The sequence below is a fragment of the Patiria miniata genome, unplaced genomic scaffold (assembly GCF_015706575.1).
Source record: "Patiria miniata isolate m_02_andy unplaced genomic scaffold, ASM1570657v1 HiC_scaffold_22, whole genome shotgun sequence".
NCBI classification, from domain to species: Eukaryota; Metazoa; Echinodermata; class Asteroidea; order Valvatida; family Asterinidae; genus Patiria; species Patiria miniata.
In genome coordinates this window covers 7023987-7036322 of record NW_024037061.1, presented here as the reverse complement: position 1 = coordinate 7036322, position 12336 = coordinate 7023987, and the positions used below count along the sequence as shown (strand labels likewise).

Here is a 12336-nt window from a genome sequence, read left to right as displayed (position 1 = left end):
AAAAAAGAAATTGAAAACATGGTGGCACAGTCGGAAAAGAAGATAATAGCATTGACCAATGTCAAGAAAATGATAAGAAACTCTCGCAAAACACTGGACGTCATGATTGAGTCCACCAACAAGAAGATCTCCCAAAAGGCTGACAAGGAGGTTGCTAGGATCAGAGAGACAGAGCAGAAACTCAAGAAAGAAGCGAAAGAGATCTACGAAGACAGAGTCTATACATTTGAGACAACAGAAAACACCAACAATGAAGAGCTGAAAGTAGCACAGCAGACACTCGATGAGGTCAACAAAATCATGACAGAAGAAATTCAGACTCAGATTTTGGATCTCAAGGAAAAACTCTTGCACAACCTCATATACCTGATGGAGAAACAGCCAGAGAATGTGCCTGACAAGTTACACTTCATTGACTTCCAAGAGGGTGACGAGAAGTCACTAGGAAGACTGAATCTGGAAGATAAGTGGAGGCTGGGGACAGAAAAAACAAGTGATCGAATCACTTCTGTTGCAGTTTTTTCTAATAATGAAATGGTTGCAATAAATAGTGCCCACAAACTGATAACTTATTCACCAACGAGCAACCCCCTACCTACCATCATGTGGCAAAAACTACAAATTCCAGATCTCAAAAATCCACAAAAAGTTGCAGTCAACCGATTGGACCAGCTCATCGTACTTGACAGTTCTCTAGTCAAGACCTTCAGCAAAGAATATCATCTTCTCCGTCAGTTCCAGCCAGGAAGAGGGTCAGACAGCAAACCAACCTGCCTGGCGGTGGACAACAACAATCAGATAGCAGTGGGCTACAAGGACAAGCAAGAGATCAGCCTACACAAGCCAGACGGATCCCTCGTTGAGAGACTATCGACACCACTAATTGCAGACCAGCTCGCTGTCAGCAACAAGCGATTCATCTTCACCAACTTCAAAGAAAAAAAAATGGTGTCAACAACCTACACAAATACCAGCACATTCACAATAGACATTGACAGCCCTAAGTGCACATGCTGTGACAGTCAAGGCAACATCTATGTTGCTGATGACATAAAACACTCGTTGTCGGACAGAACAACAGACATACATCTTCTCCATCCAGATGGCAAATACATAGAACAAATGACCACCCAATGTCCTAGCTCTCCACAATGCATCACATTCACACCTGCTGGTGATATCGTATTAGCTACAAGGAATTCACTGCAAATATACCACCGTGTTTGAGACTTGCAGTGGACTTCGTGCATAAGAACCCACTCAACGGTTACAAAGGGAGTGTTAGGTGGGCCACTGGAGGGACTTTCAAATGCATTGCTGACGACGCCTAGGTCTGAAACTCATGCAAAGACTTAAGCAGTTTCTGAATATTTAAAGTAATTTTAAGGAGGTTGTGCATACTTTGTGCCATACTGGGCTTAAAGTAAGTGGTTGCAAATTGCCAACTGCTTTTTCTGTGCAGATCAATAATCCAAAATTAATGACAAAAAAATTTAATAAAAATTATCACCCACTGCAGCTGGTAACAAAAACAGCTACCGGTACTTGCTGGTAATGAAAAAGAAGCAAAGAAATGTCTGCAATGGTGAATTAAATATACAAACATGACAAAGAAAGAGTTTGAATTGTGAAACCTATTTTGTTATAATTAGTACACGTACTTGTACTTATGAATGGGCGGGCATCAGGCCATCTCACATACCCATGTTGAAATCAAGATGGGTCAATACTAGTGAGGTTTGTGAAAACACCATGTGGAATAATCTCGTTTGAGAAAAAGTGTAGTTCTTATAGAATCGGTTGGTTGTGAATTTCGACGTTCCAATCAGTATGCTCTGATCGTCTTCAGGAGAGGAATGTCAAGTTTCAGAACCACATTTCTTCTCAAAAGAGATTAATTCCTCATGCTGTTACCGCAAACTTCACTACTACCGCCATGCCAAGATTCAAATCTTATTTAAGATGGGTCAACATGGCGATTTTGGATAGTATGAAAAGCCCTATGGATGTTGTGAATGTACCACACCTTCAGCTTGGTGTATTCATAGCAACCATGCCTCTTCATGTTCATTTCTACATTTCTATTGTCTTATTAAGAACTGTGCAAATATATGTACATTGTACATTGTAAATGAAGAAAAACAACATGATCAGATGTTGCATTAAGACATGTACGTGAACAGAAATCATTAATAATACATGTACGTAAAACACATTTTTGTTTTAAAACAGAGTGGAATTCGAGTCCATCACAAGTCCTGACTACTTTGTCTGCACCCGATTTCACGAAGCGCTGCGACGTGTCGCAACTCGAGTTACGACATGTAACACGTCCTAACTCGCGACGCGTCGTATCTTCCATTTCACGAAAGTTGCGATGTGTTGAACGCGTCGTAAGTTCCTTGACAACGGCTTAAAACACGTTGCAAGTTAAGACGTGTCTAGTGGTCATCGAAAAATAAGAAGAGTCATTTCTAAGCCAGTTTTATGCCATAAACATTACATTAACAAGATTATAATACCGAGGCAATGTGTGTAAAGTTGTAAATAGAAAATTCATTGAACAATTATGAATTGGACCGGAATATTAGAATTGAAATTTCAAAGTAGCTATACAGTCCAATGAGAGTTTGTTTTCCTTCAAAACTGCATCACACGGCCGCCATTTTGTTTTACGTTTTAACAAATTTCGAGCTGAGATCCGACGACTCTTTGTTGAATATCAAACGACTATTTATTGTACGCTGACTAAAGACATAAAACAGTCACCGGGTTGTGCTATAAATACACCTACGACGCGTCGCACTTACGACGTGTTTTGTGAAATGGATCGCAGGACGCGTCACAGCTGCGATGCATCGTAGAGATACGACGCGTCGCAGCGCTGTGATGCATCGTAAGTTACGATGAATTTGATGAAATCGGGTGCAGGTGTCACAAATCACCCAGTCTAAAGTCACAAGCTTTTCAAATGAACTGTGACAAAAGCATTACTTTGTAATTGTTCATCCACTGTAACTTGTGTCCAGACTTGTGAGATACTTGACTACAACACTAGTTTCAAACACTGAGCAACGCTGAACAATTCTTGTTCAACACAAACTCAACGTAACATTTGAAAAATAGTGAAGCAGAAAAAAAAAGCATTGTTCAATACACATTTGTAATTATTCTTGTCAGGTCATTCTTAATGCAGGATGGGGAACATTTGTTAAACAGTTTAAAGAGCAGAACAGAATCAGTGTATTTTTTTAATTGACAGTTTTATGAAAGTTCTGAACTACACGTACAATGAATGCTATTACATTTCAAATTAATTTGGGTGAGTCACAATGCATGTATTTCTAAGGCCAAAAAAAAAAAATATTCGGTCTCTGGTCAGACCAAAGTTCCGGAATTGACGCGGTCACGCGGCTTTTTTTTTTTTTTTCCTTTTTTTCTTTTTTTCTTCAAGCTTGGATGTACAGACAAGGTGGGTACTATTTTGCTTTTTTGGTGTCCTCATGTACATTGGTGTCCTCCATAATTTGCCTTGGTGCTTTCGATCATTTGCCTTGGTGCAATTTCCCATTCCTTGGTGCTCTTTGGTAAAAAAAATTGAGGAGGTGTGGAAATAGACGGTGCTGTTGGAGCTACCGCGGAACATTTTGGAAAAAAAAAGATCGACGCGCACGATTAAAATCGACACGCGCGCTGACCAGAGACCGACTTATTTTTTTATTGGCCTAATTTTACTTTTAAATTGTTCTGTAACTCACCATCACTATCAGTGCTATCATACATGCATAGGAAGCCCTATAATGCCAGTAAGTGGGCAAAATCCAGCCCATTTTTATGCAAATAAAAAAAATGTGATATCTATAGCAAAATTGTTGAGGGCAAAAGTTATTGCTTGCATTTTGTTTTGGGTCAGTTTTGAAAAGTAGTAACAGTACATTGCAAGGATGTTTTAAGACATGTAAGAGCTACTTAGTAACAAGTAATATCAGTAGTATGTCTTTGCTTGTATGGCAATCATTTACAGGTGATCAAATTATTTAAATTGTTCTTTGGATTTACATGTAATTCACAAGTTCCTGTCAATCTTTTACAATTATAGCTTTTACGTTTATCAGTCATAGACTTAAATTGGTTTAATGTCTTGTTTAGGCCAAACAAAAAAAATGGTGTGTTTACGGTAACCCGACCTGGCATTTTTTCGGCCAAATTGCCAACCTCAAACTTTTTATTGCCATTTTGAAGGTTGATAATTGACAAATTTCAAACATTTCAAGTACTTTTTATTATTTGCCACGAACAAAAACCATTTTCCACACTTGAATCTGACCATGATTTGACACAAACATACTTGTGTTAAACGTGCGAAAATCGCGACGATCTCAAAACTTGAATTCTCAAACTATGAAGTACGATTATTTTTTCACAAACGCATCGGGGGTACGCCTGGCTGCCCGACGGACGGCATGGTTCTCCCCACGTACAAACGTGCATAAAGGCCCGATAGGCTGGAATTGCGGCCGGCCCAATACGCCGACATAAAAATGCCGATCACATTTTTTAGCCCCTGATACGCACAATATAATTATCATACACGCCATTAAAATGCACAATTTGATCGTTACATACGCCATTATTTCATCTTGACATGCAAAATCTTGACCCAAATCCTGTTTTTCCGATGCATGTGTGATCAAAATGCACACGATGATGTGTTCTGTCGTCGACCACCAGCAGCACCCAGCTAACATACAGCATGGTACACTGGTTCCCTTCGCCAGCTAACGGAATCAATGCTATGATGAAGGACCGGAACCTCTCTCACCGGTCCATACTTCGTAGCATGATGATGTAGTGGGCCGAAGTTGGATCGTAAAAATATTACCAAACAAACATCGCTGGAGAAAGAGAATTTCTGCGAATTAATTCACAGAACGTGATCTTTACATCGCTGGAGAAAGAGAATTTCTGCGAATTAATTCACAGAACGTGATCTTTACTTTCTGTGTATGTGTTTTCCATTAAAATGAAGAGATTGCAAAGCTCGAACTTGTGGCGAAACATCGTAGTGTGTTTCTGCAGTAGTGCAAGATTTTCGGCCACGTGGGCCGTGAGCACGGCGCGATGTTCAGCCAGCCAGGCGGAATGTTGGCGGTGCCAGCGGCCGTGATGTATGTTAAGCATAAAGTGGAATCACCGACCTCAAATATATTTTTGATTAGGTGAGGCAAGTTTTAATCACTTTTGATAGCCAGTCTTGATAATTTTTGTGGCACAAATGAAAATAATCCAGGCACAAAATAAACATGATTCCTTGCTCTATGATTAGTATGAATGATGCTCCATTAATCAGCGCCCCCAAAAAATTGGCGAAATAATTTTCCGACCTACTGACGCTATTTTGAAAGGCATGTAATCGGAAGCAAAAGTTGTTTTTTTCTCCACCTTAATTTCTTAATTTGAAATTTACATGTAAATGTAATTCATACTTTTCTAGTTAGGAAGCAATGAAACACAGGTTGTGAAATGTTAATTTTTTATAAGTTATCAATTTTGATTTTTTTTCTTTAATTACAAAAATATTAGTGACCTACAAGATCTCCTCTGAATTTCAAGGACAAATCTTAAGATAAAGACCCCCAGATTTGCTCTAAAATGCACCAGAGAGCTTCTAAAGTTCAAACATTTTCAGGTTGTTGAATCACAGCAAATCTTCCACCACATGTTTGAAAAAATCTTGGGGAGAACCCTGGCCGACGATACAAATTAATTTGGATTGAAATGTATCGATTGAATATCTTCAATGCTTGAATAGTGGTTTTACGATTTTTTTTTGCGAAAGAACACGCATGGGCATGCAGAACTGAAATGAAAAAAAAAATTACAAAATAAAATTATTTCCCTACCTACCCACCTGGATTTTTTTCAGGCCGTTACCGTAAACACACAATTTTTTTTGTTTGGCCTTACAACCACCAAGCGAGAATTAATTGCTTCCAACAATTTTAAAGACCAAATTAGTAAAATGTTGTGTTGGCATCCATTTGAGTACCAACTTCTCATTCATGAAAAACAATGTAACACGTTTACTTGAATTTTTGCTTTTTTCCCCTACATCTTGTAGTTTTAGTCTTATTCGTAAAATACAAAATTGCAGTAACATTTTTAAAATGATTACATCTGCTCATATACCGGTACATTTTGAAATGCTCAATTTTTTTATATCTATACTTAGAAAAATAAGCATCATCATAATGAAAGGGGAATTAATTTGATCTGTATTTGTTGATAAATCTTTTTGTAACTTTTCCACGGATTCCAGTCATAAAGCTGTATAATAGTGACAGTACAATGAATGAAAGAATAACATAGTTCTTTAATGCATTCATTTTATTGTTTTTTTTAGTTTATTTAATGCCTGCTATTGACTAAATTGTACCAGGAAATTATTACCCAATTGTTTTACTCTTTTTTTAAATTCAATGTTTAAGTAACAGTCTGTGACATTGCTGTGCTTGTATATGGCTAGCATTTACTTACGATCCAAGTATTTAAATTGTACTGATATTTTCATAGAATCACTATGTACTTATAAACAGTGTGGTCCCCCCCCCAAAAAAAAATCCTCGAAGTGCCCTCTTTTTCACAGCTCTTTAAAAATACATCGCAAATATCGATACATATTTAGAGAGTATAGTTCATCAGCATTTCAACAACGAAAAAATCCTTCCAATCAGGTAAATATTTATTGAGTGATGGCCAATTCAAAACAAGTACCGCTTTTCAATTTTGTCCACAGCAACTGATATTTGACTGCTGCAATAAGAACACGGGCCGAAACTTGCATCCGTGAAAGAGGCTACCCAGTAGAGGGCAGAGCAGAGCAGTAAACATCTAAAATGTTAACAAAGAGTCCTTTTCATGACTACCATTCCTTCAAAAAAGAGAAATGACCATTGTTGAAAAAAAAATGATCAACAAAAAGATCCACGTAAAGAGCGAAATCTTAAAACATTAGAGAAAGCAAAACTACCCCCATCCCATATCCATTACCGGTACATACAATGTACATGTACATGTACCTTACAAATGAAAATTGAGACCGTGGACAAAATGAACAATCGGCACTTTTTTTAATTAGCCATAACCCAATAAACAATTACCTGATTGGAAAGATTTCTTAAAAAGCTGATGAACTGATATTTGCAATGTATTTTTTTAAAAGCTGTGAAAAAGAGGGCGCTCTGTGGCTTCCGGGTGTTTTTTTTTGGGGGGGGGACACCCTGCATTATTCATCAAGGAGATATTTTATTTGCAGCAATAGACTGATCAAGCCCCACCCCATGTTATTTTGTTCAATCACAGATTGCATGCACAAAAACCGAAATGAGGCACACAGCTGGAACATGCATTGTAGCATTAGAGAGCCACATGTGTCACCCACATGCAATGTGGGCGGGGCTTAATGGACGAGTCTATTGACAACAGGAAGATTTGTGCTTTAAGGTCCTTAATCCTAAACCAATCTCAACCTAAACTGTCAGAATCCTACTTTTAATTACATGCGTTTGGTCTCAAATTTGTTATAAGTATTGTTAACAAAATCAAAGGAAGTCAACATATCAATGTAACCATTAACAAATATACATGTAATGTGTGATTATGGTCCCAGAAATAAAGAGCAAATCAGTGAACAATAGCAGTGCATCCACTTGTGTACAAACTATAAATGTCAGAAAGCTCTTGGACTGTTTATGAAAAGTAACTAAGTTTTGAGGACAAGCTGTTCCGGCATTTTCAGGGGAAAAAATGAAGGGAAGGTTTTGGACATGTTTGATAAATTTCAGACCTGTCTCAGTGTAAAATGCTGTATGTTCAAAGCATTTCCTAAACGGGGAGGGGGGGGGGGGTATTAGGCATAAGAAAGGGCACACTGAGCATCGCTAGATCATCCATGCTGAAAGGGGGCGGGCCCTTGGGGGAGGGGTGGGGGGAGGGGGAGGGGGTGTTCTAGACACCATCTTCCTATGGGGGCGCTGTTCAAAGCAGATGATCTTGGGCACTATCAGACAATAGTTGACATCTTCGTGGTGGCACAATTGCCGATGTTTGCGGGACGTGGAACAAAAAACCACCCCCCTCCCCAAGATGTTACGCCACTGCATAAAAACTGGACTACTTTTTGGAAAGGTGTTTGCCTACAATTGTGCGACTGCACTTTGAACTTTCCACGCACATCCACCCCCCCCCAACTCCTTCATCTCCCAGGGATGTCGGTGGGTTCTTGTTTTAGGGCAGGACAAATTTGTCAATCCATGTATCATGCTACATGTTGCATGACGATCACCATGGAGCAGCATATGCACAATGATCATAGACATGCATACCTAAACTATCATTGGCTATGCACATGTGAATGAAGTGCATCCATGCGGAAAACTAAATTTGATCAACCTCACTCAATAAGCCTCTATGATGATTACGTCACACTTTATTTACATGTGTGCTTGCTTATGGGAGCCTGGTGAGGACGACGGTTTCGTAGCCTTATAGAAAAGTACACACATAAACAAAGCATGACGTCATCAGTACAGAGGCTTATTCGAGTCAATTCACCCTTACAACATGTAGCGCATAACCAATTTTCTTATTGGCTCAAGAGTGACGATCAAACAAAGCATTTTCCTTTGGCAGAATGATGACATGTGGCATTTTTCTTTTTTTTCCCAGCAAGAGACACAAGGATTTAGTTTGATAAGGGACAAAATGCCAGAGTTGATTCCAAAATATGAAAAAGCTGTTATTCTGGGTATCCGCTCCGTTCACAAGCACCCCCTCACCGGTAAAGGAAGTACAGTTGGGGGTGACCGACTGACGCCATTTTGCCTGACTGCTATTCATTTGCCACGAAACGCGGCCACTGCATGTAAATAGAACAAATCCCCCGGTGTACGTGCGTCACACACAAGGAACGGTGTGCGTCAACCAGTGAAATGTCCCGCCCATGGGGCGTCGTTGTTAGGTAAAAGGGCGCCCTCTTTTGGTAGCGCACGGAGCTCATAGCCTGAAAACTGGCACCGCTAGCCTTTAAAATGACCACGGAAGAATTTTGGACGGTTTGGGTTAAAGAGAATAGAAGAACCACCTCCCCTGAATCCATCACCCATCCCCACCACCACCTGTCCCCACCCCCTCCCCCACCTCCCTGCCCTCCTCTCCGTCCATACGTACCTGAGTTCCGGGTGGTATGTCATAGATGATTCGTATAGTACTGCATTCTGGGAAGCCTTGAAGCGATGGAGGGATGATATGATAATCCATCCGACCTGGTGGTTGGTTGCCATGTTTGACCCCATAGATGGTCTTACACGTTGGACACTGTATACTTCCATCCTGGATAACAGAAATCATTTCATTCATTCTTTAAAGTAATGTGGGGTAATTTTGTATTTTGTTTAAAGCAATATTTTGCTCAAAATCTTAAGTAGGGTGCATAATGTACAAATATGACATAATATGAGGGTGGATAGACGATATTAGCTCCCCTCGGTGTTGGAACTACATTGTAGTTCATAAACTTCCAATAGCGAGGGGAGGTAATATTGAAATTTTCGAAGAAACTTGTCCAGCTCACCAGAGGAATATTGCTCAACTCCAGAAGATTTCAGTTTTTTTGCAATACAGTAACTCCTAAGAGTTTCTATCATAGTGTGGACAACTTTTTTTAGCAGAGGCGGCATCTTTCTTGTCCACACTATTCTCCAGTTCGGCATCAATGACCTCGGGAAACGCTGATATAAGTGTGCCGCTTTCTTTTCATGTGTACATTTTGCAGCTAGGGCAATTTTAGGGTCTTGAAACTGAATGCTGCTTAGGCACAGGGGCACCCTGCTTTCAATGTTAATTAAAACCAAACCATTTCAGGTGTAATCATTTCAAAGGGTACTTTTCCAGATAATTTTGAATGCTCATTTGGTGCTTTAAATTTGGCCCCAGAAGTAAAGCAGGAAACTCTTCTTACAAGTGAAACTTTGAACTGTGGAAGAGAGAGGGTAGCAAAGTATACGACATCCTTTGACAATGGTTCCCTATGCCATTGTTTATTCCGTGACCTATGACATGAATTGTGACTGCGCTAGTGGTTGACTTGGCGTGGACTTCAATAAAACTCTAGAAATTTGCCAGAGAATTTTCCTCACATCAAAAGTATTTTTAGCCTGCACTGCATGTCTCATATAGCACAATGGGTTAAGCTTTAATCTCTACTTTCCACTTCTTGTTTTTCTTTCTTTTTCTTTTCTTTTCCTTTTTTTTCTTAATAACTTGACTCACTTTTGGGCCACAGCTGTACATAGCGTGCAGACAGCCTCTATGGAAGAGATGTCCACATTTACTCAGCTTCAACACGATGTCATCTGTGTCCTCCGTGTAGTGAGATCCATCGGCCAGTTTCTCATAACAGATTGGGCATTCCTGGAAATGAGGACAATTAAATACAAATCAGGACAATTTCTAATAAAACAGTTTCGCAAATAATATTTCTATTAAAGATACTTTATTGCCAGGCACATTTTGAGTGGAAAAAAAGCTTCCACAGGTAAAGCTGAGGCCAAATTATTTTTAGTAGGTTGGTTGATTTCAGGGACGTTTACCAAACCTCGGCTTCGGCTGCGTTTCTGGCTCCATTCATGCAGGTTGGCAATGAGTCTGGACCCGGATATGGAGCTGAAGCCGGGATTTGGAAAATGGCACAGTTACAAGACCAGCTACATTATTTCTATAAAGGATTCATTTAAGTCAGGTTCAATAGATGAGGCGACAAAATCCTATTATTTTTTACATAAAGGTTGTGTCGGGCAACATTAATGGATTTGCAGGTTCGAAACATTTTTAGGGGAACAAAAGAGATGGAAAATGCGACAAAATTTGATAGCTGCTTTCACTGGTACCTCGTCCGGAATCTTCTTGACTTTGGTGACGTATTTCTTCATCACATCATCGGGAGAATCCACTGAAATCCAAAATACAACATTAATTCATGAATAGAACATTAATGTTGTCAATGCATACTTTAAATGAGGGTGAAAGCAAGCTGTGACCACCTTGGTTTTGAATTTTAAGCAGCAAACGAAAACACCGTGTGAATGAATGTGAGTTTGAGCCCACCTTGCCTGTACCAGACAGCGTATGCATTTGGCATGAATTTCCAATGAGGAACACCTCTAAAATGATTCAAATTGCTTTTTTTTTATTTACCGTATCTGTTCAAAAATGTCCACAGGTCGCTGCAATGTCTGAACAGTACTCCTCATTTCCAAAAATCAGTCAATTGACTGATCACTGGAAATCACCTACATTTCTTTATTTCTTACAAATGACAGCAAATGTTTTTGACAATAATTTGGCATGTTACTTTTGGGATAAAAGCAATTGATCGGATACGTCTTTAAAAGCCATACATGCAATGTGACTGCACATGTACCTCTGATGAGCGACGTCTTCTGCTTCTTCTTGCTGGGCTTGATGCCTTCCACGGGTCGGATACTCCCCCTTGAGATGGGCGGGGGAGTGAAGATCGGAATGGGCGTCGAGTGGAGCTTGACAGGCACTGCAGTGGAGAGCAACAGGCCGGTGATGGCTGGGTGGGTGGGGCACGGGTGTGGCACAGGCGGGGTCAAAAGGAGGCAATGGAAGGAGAAGAAACGGCCGAGAGAACAATGGCCAGAAAAAGAAAATAAAGAGAGAAGAGAAACGAATGATGCAGGTGGGTGAGGGTGTGGCGATGTGCGATGGGGTTATATCATGGGTGAGTATGATCAGGAACCATGGGGAGGGAGGGGTTTGCTTATGGTTAGCCAATCAAACTACACAACTTGAGTTTTAAATTCCTTAAAAGCATGGGCATGTCTTCTTAATGGACTATGTACGTGGACTATAGAGGGCGCCAAGCAATGAGGGAAAGTGAAGGGTACTGACATTTTGCTACGTGTAGTTCATGTCTGTTCATTTGAATGAACAATGCATATCATGAAAGGTAAGGTTTTGCCTGATAACTAGAGCAACATACATTTATAGGTCTATTCCTTCTTTCATATCATGTTGTTTACAAATATATTGGGTTTTCTAATTGTCTGAGGTACTTTGTTTTGGCACTTGAATTTGCCACATTTTTCCCCAGAGACAATATCCCATCATGCTTATGATACATCTGTAATGTCAGAGCTAATGTCTAGGTACCGGTATTAGTGTAATTGCAACAGTATCACCAGATCACAGTCACGCAAACTTGTGAGTTAAACAAAACAAAGCTGTGTTCAAACTGAAATACATGTACCTATT

At 39.8% G+C, this 12336-nt stretch overlaps 1 protein-coding gene across 2 annotated transcripts in view; it reads right to left on the bottom strand.

Moving 5' to 3' along the window:
• The window catches only part of LOC119730245 (E3 ubiquitin-protein ligase DTX4-like), a 51626-nt gene that overhangs the window by 18668 nt on the left and 20622 nt on the right, over positions 1-12336 (bottom strand). Inside the window, exons 4-7 of one of the 2 annotated variants that reach the window (XM_038203054.1) lie at positions 11480-11635; positions 10947-11008; positions 10330-10470; positions 9229-9390 (exon numbers count right to left, since the gene is read on the bottom strand). In XM_038203054.1, coding sequence (XP_038058982.1) covers positions 9229-9390; positions 10330-10470; positions 10947-11008; positions 11480-11635 — 521 coding nt within the window. The remainder of the gene's footprint in view (positions 1-9228; positions 9391-10329; positions 10471-10946; positions 11009-11479; positions 11636-12336) is intronic. The other variant, XM_038203055.1, reaches the window with a different exon arrangement.